We start from the raw sequence: 7,618 nt of genomic DNA on the forward strand, positions 1-7,618 counted from the left end.
GGGGAAGCGTGGACTTGAGGCAGGTGAGGGACAAGGAAAAGGTAGGAGGAGAAGCCGAATGGAGGTCCCAGTGCGGTTGAAGGATTGCAGGAGTTGAGGTATTAGAGAAAGTGAGCTAGAAAGACAGAGGGTGAAGGTCAGAATCTGGGAGGGCTGAAATTGAGATGAAGGCGAGCTCCCAGGTCCTGGTACTGATAAGGTGTAAGGGATGTACACAGGAACCGCTGCCTGAGATGGGGGGGAGGACAAGACCATTGATAGAAAGGAGAGGCAGGGGAATTGTGCAGGGGTGTGAATTTTAGGAGGAGTGCTTGAGAGAGTGAAGGTCAGGCACCCAAATTCTCAAGAATGAGGGTGAGCGGTGGGGGAGGGGGCTGCAGAGGGCAGAGTGTGAGGAAGTTAGATTCAAAGGTAGGTTTTAGGATGGCTGGGAAGAGCAATGATGAGGAAGGTGACAGGTATCCCTCCTCACAGCCCATGGCTCTGCTTGTGAAAGAGGACCACGGGGAACGGGGCGGGGATGCGAGGCACTAGAGCAAAGCCTGGTTTCAGTTCCAGAAAGAGGACGGGAACCGTGGGAAAAGAAGTTGAGGATTTAAACCACAGTAGGATGGATGGAAAAACCACTAGAGGAGCGTCCATCCATGAAGAGATAAAAAAACTCTGTTCTAAGGACTTGAAGATTAAATGGAAAGCACAGCACCAAATACATCCTGAGCTCTCAGTGTCAGCTATTGTCATTAGGATCACAATGAATTGACTCATAAACCAGTTTTTAGTCTTTTCCCCAGAATTTTAGTTCTTTCTGGTGTTGGCCAATACTCTGCTTTATTACATTTACAGCATATTTTGTACACAGGAACAAAATAGCACACGTTTAAGTACGCAGAGGTAAACGTAAATACTTAAGCCTTGTTCTTTAAAATGAATAGACATGGTCATATCCATAGATTTCAGAGTCATAGACATCGTTGAAATTACTCGGTCAACTCCATCACCGCTTGAAAATTTACAGAAGAGGAGAACTGGCTGGGCAAGCAAGGCTGGGACTGATCCGAGATGATTCGGTTGTTGAGCCGCGACCAGAACCCGGGAGGGGCTCTAGATTCTGGTCTAGGCTCCTCTCCTATTATTGGTATTGCGGCACCTTCCAGAACTGTCAAGACGCAGCCACCAGCCGAGGTCCCTCAGAAGGTACCCTCCGAACCCAACCTACAAAAGAGCCCACGCTCCGCTGGGTCCAGTAACCAACCTCGCTGGGATTCAGGAATCGCTTCCCGCGTCTGGGCGGGGCTCGTCCGCGGCGGCCGCCTCCCGCGTTCAGTTGGTGGGGAGGGAAGTGCCTGGAATACGTGGAATACCACGGGCCTGGGAGCGGGAGCGGGGCCGGGGCAGGCCAGGCGGTGGCTGGGGGCGGGGACTGCGCTTCGCCCGGTTGGCAACCCTCAAGGCGGACCCTTCAGAACCGCGTTCCCGCGCGCGGTGCCGCCGGGCTCGGGCTGTGCGAGCGCAGGGGTTTGGCGCGCCCAGCGCGCACCGGCCGCCAAAGGAAGCGCTTTTGCCGCGGGAACAGGCGCTAGGCACCTGGCCCGGCCCGGGGGCGCAGCGCGCCCATGGGCAACGCCGAGAACCGCAGCGACGGCTTGGAGGGCGCAGGGGAGCCGCCGTGGACAGAGCTGCTGCCTTGCGACGAGCGCCGTTGCTCGCCCTTCCCCCTGGGGGCGCTGGTGCCAGTGACCGCCGTGTGCCTGGGCCTGTTCGCCGTCGTGGTGAGCGGCAACGTGATGACGGTGCGCTGATCGGGCGCTACCGGGACATGCGGACCACCACCAGCTTGTACCTGGGCAGCATGGCCGTGTCTGACCTGCTTATCCTGCTCGGGCTCCCCTTCGACCTGTACCGCCTCTGGCGCTCCCGGCCCTGGGTGTTCGGTACGCTGCTCTGCCGCCTCTCGCTCTACGTGGGCGAGGGCTGCACCTACGCCACGCTGCTGCACCTGACGGCGCTCAGCCTCGAGCGCTACCTCGCCATCTGTCGCCCGCTCCGGGCCCGCGTCCTCGTCACCTGCCGCCGCGTCCGCGCGGTCATTGCCGCGCTCTGGGCCGTGGCGCTGCTCTCCGCCGGGCCCTTCTTCTTTCTGGTGGGCGTCGAGCAGGACCCCGGCCGCTACGCGGTCCAGGACCTTAACGGCACCGCGTAGCTCACCCCCTCGCCCCGCGCCTCGCCGCCACCGCCACTCCTCGGGTCCTCGCGGGCGCCACCGCTGTCCCCGCCGTCGGGGCCCGAGGCGGCGGCGGCCGCGGCGCTGTTCAGCCGGAAGTGCCGGCCGAGACCGGCGCAGCGGGGCGCGCTGTGCGTCATGCTGTGGGTCACCACCGCCTACTTCTTCCTGCCCTTCCTGTGCCTCAGCGTCCTCTACGGGCTCATCGGGCGGGAGCTGTGGAGGAGCCGCGGGCCGCTGCGAGGCCCGGCCACCTCCGCTCGGGAGAAGGGACACCAGCAGACGGTCCGCGTCCTGCGTAAGTGGCGCCGCCTCTGTTCCAAACACCCCAACCCACGGTCCAGGCTGTGTCCCCTTCCCCTGGTCTCCCAGCCCTCGGCGCCTCTTCTGGCCACGTTTCATTCTGTCGTTCTACCCCAGCCTCCACCTGCTTCTCCTTCTAGTCTCCAGAGAAAACCATCTCCCGTCCTCCAAGGGCTCTGGGTCACCCCAGGCGTCCCTTGAGAGTGGGGTATCCGGGTCCTGTAAACAGCAATTATTTCCCAAAGCCTCTGTGATCAGCGAGCTGGGCTGATCCAAGATGGATAATTGCAGGCTCTTAAGCCAACTGCCTGTCTCTGTTTGATGCTGCAGTTATGGAATTACAGAACCCTGGAGAAGACGGGATAGCTCACGTTAAGATAAAGTTTCTTTACTTAATGTTATGTTATCCTGAACACTAAAGTGAATCATGCCCATATCAAAAAAATAAAGATTGTGCAGACTTGTTGCAGAGTTCTTTTCAACCGAAAACAGAGAACATGTCAACGAAGTGGGTTTGTGGAAGGAAGCCTGCCAGAACAGCTTGTTAGTAGAAATCACTCCTGGTTTATGTCAGGCCTTGATAGTAAACGTATGAGCCGAATACTCAGCTTTAAAGCTAATATCGATGCTGTCTGCAACCTGGTAGTTTTTCTGAGGTGGGGATTTGGCTAGGCAAGAGTTTTATTTATTTTGCTGTTACTTATTACTTCAGATGGTTTCCTGAGGATGCTTATTTGTTTTCAGATGCTTTAGCTAATTCTGGCGCCTATGTCTTGTTTTGCAGTGGTGGTGGTTCTGGCGTTTATAGTTTGCTGGCTGCCTTTCCACGCTGGCAGAATCATTTACATAAATACCAAAGATTCCGGGATGATGTACTTCTCTAGTACTTTAACATTGTGCCCTGCAACTTTTCTATCTGAGCGCATCCATCAACCCCATCCTCTACAACCTCATTTCAAAGAAGTATAGAGCAGCGGCCTGGAAACTGCTGCTAGCCAGAGGTCCAGACAGAGAGGTTTCTGCAGAAGCAGGGAGGCTGAAGGGGACCCTGGAGGAGACATGGCTGGCTGCACCGAGACCAGCGCTAATGTACAGACACCGGCAACCGGCATGGCCAAACAAAGTGCCTCATCCCACAGCTCTGGGACTTAAGGGAAAACAGGTCTGCAGGAAGAAAAGAACTGCGAGGGGGGGAACCGAAGCTGTTAGGGAGAATTAGAAAGAGTGGTTGACATTTTGCAAGTTGGTCAGCAACTTAGCATGATTTTTTTTTTTAAACAAAGGTATGAAATGTAACTGTACAGTCTCTCTGGTTTTCCTTTCATGTACCCCCCTGGGGATGTTCATTTTATCCTCCTGATATCCCACATCACAAAATGTTCTCTGGGGAGGTTTTGTAAGTCCTCATTCTTCTACTCTGGGGAAATATGACCACTCATTTTCCAGTTAACAAGTGATCCAGAGAGATGCTGTCATAAAAATTGTCACCTGTGAGGTCAGAGGTGTATTTTGTTTTATGTTTTGGATATAAATGTGATGGTGCATCTACAAGGAATCCAGGATGATGAGAGTTTTAATCCAAGAAATTACTTAATGCTTATATATGACAGCAAAAAATGTTTAGAAACAAGTGAAAGGAATTCTGGGTAGAGTGCAGTGTTCAGGGGTCCCGCCTCTCTCAGGCTCAGAGCAAATTGTTAAGTTTAGGCACAGTACCCTCTTTCAGAACCTGGGTACCGAAGTCTGAGGGCAGGAAGCTGCAGAAGGATGTAGCTTCCACAAAGCGACTGTTGATCACATGGATAAGAGCTTTAATACGCCTTATTCGCCTCAGCTTGGTGGGATAAGCAATGATGGAACCAAGTCTGGGGTCTGAGTCTGAAAACTCTTAAGAGCCTTACCCACTCCCACCCCGAGAAGCTGCACTAACAGAAAAAACGAGAGTCAATGGATGTACTCAAGGGTGAGAGAGACTGTGCTGGACATTCTGGCCAACAACTCTGTAACTCTGTTTTAGTTTTCACAGTTTAAAACATAAACCTGTTTTTGGAGGGCTCCTACTGCCTCGCTGGACTCCAAAGGGCCTCAGTCAACCCAGGGTCTTATGAATGGCGCCCCCTGGAGGTAGGCAGGATACAACTAGGTCAGCTGTAAACTACAAATGGTGACTCCATAAACAAGGGTCCGCTCCACACGCTGACAAGGTCCTTTGCTTTTTCATGTGATTGACTATGTACAGTGATGCCTTCAAGTCCCCTTGAAGTGTCCTAACACCCTGGCCTTGCCCTCAGCTGGTGTGGCAGTGAAGAAGTCCCCGTCTACACTGTGTTTCTTCCAACTTGGGGCAGTGGTCCCTAAATTGTGTTCTGCAGATTTTCAGGGAGTATTTGAAAAAAGGATTCTGTGGTCAAATATGGCAGAAGAACAGTGCATGCTGTACCCACCTTTCCAAGAGTCACAACACAAAATATCCCATCAGAGGCTCTGAGAAGTTGTTGCTGGGAACACTGATGGAGGGTCTCACGGTGCAGGTGCCAGCCTTGTGCCACAGCCACTCCTCTGCTTGGTGGCACTAAGTGGGGACGTCCTGGAGATGCAACCACACAGTCTTTCTTCTCTCAGGGTTCCTCTCTGGGACAGTCAGAAGCGGCTTCTTCCCTGTAGAAAATCATGGCTAAGAAACTTACTGATATGTTATATGTAGTATAATATTTTAGATATAGAAGCAAAGACCTCTCCTTTGAGTTTTCTTGTTCAGATTCTAGAAAAGAGGGATTTGCATCACCCTTTCCTGTGACCTAGGTGTGTTCCCAGGTGTGGGCAGAGAAGGATCATCCTTTCTTGCCACTGGGTCCCTGAGATGGAGTATCTGAATTCCATCCCTCCTATGGATTGCTGTGCACCTGTTTTCAAAATGCCGATCTTACCCATTAGTGGATTGTGAGATGAGTGGAGTGTGTCACATGTTTCTTTATTGGATTGCGAATAGAATAGAGAATCAGTGCATCATGTGTAGTAAGGCTAACTGTTGTGTTGTGAAACTTTTGTTTCAATTATATATTGGTTGGTATCTTTCATGGTTCGTAAAATAAAATATATTCTCATTGTGGGTCATGGTCAAAAATATTTGAAAAGCTGTTCTAAGGTCTAAAATTGTTCTCTACCACAGAAGAAAGTGTCCTCTGGTATTGACAACTGGCTATAAAGGGGAGGGGCATGCTGGGAAGACTCGGGGTGGCCAAGTCAGGGATCACTGGAGAGGGATGGCCGGGCTGTGGGCCTCCCTCCACCCTGGGGATGGTATCCTGGATGCTGTGTCTGGGACCTCTCACTGCCCTCGGACGAAGATGTGTGCTGGGTCCCTGCAGGGCTCCTTCTGTAGGCCAAGTCGCTCTTTTTAGGTGAGGCACCAACCTTGGGGAAGGGTTTGTGTTTCATTCATTCACTCCACAAATATTCACCAAGCAACTGCTAAGTGCTAGACGTGTATGTCAAAATACTCTAGAAACATTAGTCCATGTCATGGTGTTGAAATCAATCAAATTTTTAATGGTCTTTTTTGCCTTGAAATGTGTGATTGTTCATCTAGACTAGACATCTAGACTCAGATTCAGCTCACAGGCCAATAAAAGCACTCACATTGGACGGACCTGCAGAATTTCAGGTTAGTGTCATCTACACGACTTCCCTCCGCCTTTCTATAGGAGACTTTCCCACTTCTGAAGCAATTGCACAGCACCTCCGAGGACCCAGGAGTCCAGGGGACACGAGAGCAATGTGTTGATGATGTTTGAAAGTCTGAACATGGCCTCTCCTACAATTTCTACCCAGGTAACAGTAACATTTGCTAGTATGTGGAACCATTCACATATAAGTATTAGTGATTGTACAAGTGTTTTAAGTGGACCATTAATAAAAGGCTTTTCATAAACTGTGGGGCCATTTTCTATTGTGAACCAACTTTCTAAAGATTCAGAACTCTAAATATTACAAAGAACCTAGTCAGCTCTGAGCAGCCTTCCAAAATCAGCATCCCTGCTCCTAGGAGCACAGGAACCTTTGTCATGGAGAGGCGTGTGCTCTGTGGGTGGCATGCTTTGTGGCAGTCACTCAGCATGTCCCTCACTCTGTGTAAGCTACAAGGAGGTGACAGAGGCAGACTCTACTGGCCACCTTCTTAGGAAAACAACACACACACTTTTGAAAGATTAGCAGACGCTTGTGTAATAAAGGGCCAAAAAGTGCCATCCGGACCAGGAGAGCTGAGTGTGGGCAGACAGTCAGGCGATGCTCTACGTGAATCTTTTTCACGGCACTTGGTCCGTCACATCTTGGGGACTGGTTCCCAGAGTTTGTAACTTGCTCCCTAAGGACAGGCTGTGCTTTATCCCCCTTGGCATCTCTTGCCCACAGGTAGATATGTGTTGAACTCAAGTGCACAGGGACCTTCACCCCAGTGGGTGGACAGAGATGGAGGCTGAGTAAGCAGATGACTGGGACGTCCATTCTGAGCCATCGGTCAGCCCAAGGGAAAGCACAGGACACGGGCGAAAATGGCACACAGGGGGCGTGGGTGCTGAAGGGAGGAGAGGACAGGGCTCTGAGGAAGAGAGGAGGGAGGCAAGGGCACTGGTGTAATCAGGAGTTGGAGCCTGCAAAGCAAAGGAAGCAGGGTCTGGGGAGGCTGAGCCTGGGAGGCCAGCTGGGACCAGTTAGGTACTGTAATCCAGGCACAGGGCACTCGTGGGTAGAGTGGTGACACTGGATCAGTAACACAACCAGGTTCAGCACCTCCCATCACCAAGACGCCGGCAACCTCGTGGCCTCAGAACAGGGAGCATCCCTTTCCCCATCCTCAATCCCCAGTGCCAGGCATTCCCACCTTATTTTCCTGCATCTGTGCCTTTGCGCCCCACCCCAGCTCAGGCAGGCCCACAGCATGACGGGTCCAGTAATGACATCTTCTTTCCCTCATCTTTGCAGTGAGTGTGCAAGTCTCGAAAATGTTCCAATAATTCCTATGACTTATGATGATACAAAGATAAAAAAAAAACTTAAAAAAAAATTTTTTTTGAAAACCTGCAGTTTTCAAAG

At 51.7% G+C, this 7,618-nt stretch overlaps 1 protein-coding gene across 1 annotated transcript; it reads left to right on the forward strand.

The window, feature by feature from the left end:
* Nucleotides 1–1,514: 1,514 nt before the first annotated feature.
* MLNR (motilin receptor) lies at nt 1,515–7,109 on the forward strand. The gene is given in 5 exon segments (XM_022574398.3): nt 1,515–1,791; nt 1,794–2,519; nt 3,309–3,420; nt 3,422–3,522; nt 3,525–7,109. Coding segments are annotated over 5 exon segments (1,269 nt in total). The 5' UTR covers nt 1,515–1,613; the 3' UTR covers nt 3,677–7,109.
* The last annotated feature ends 509 nt before the right edge of the window (nt 7,110–7,618 follow it).

The sequence above is a fragment of the Delphinapterus leucas genome, chromosome 18 (assembly GCF_059928025.1).
Source record: "Delphinapterus leucas isolate spDelLeu-1000000601 "Yukka" chromosome 18, BTC_Dleu_Yukka2, whole genome shotgun sequence".
NCBI lineage: Eukaryota > Metazoa > Chordata > Mammalia > Artiodactyla > Monodontidae > Delphinapterus > Delphinapterus leucas.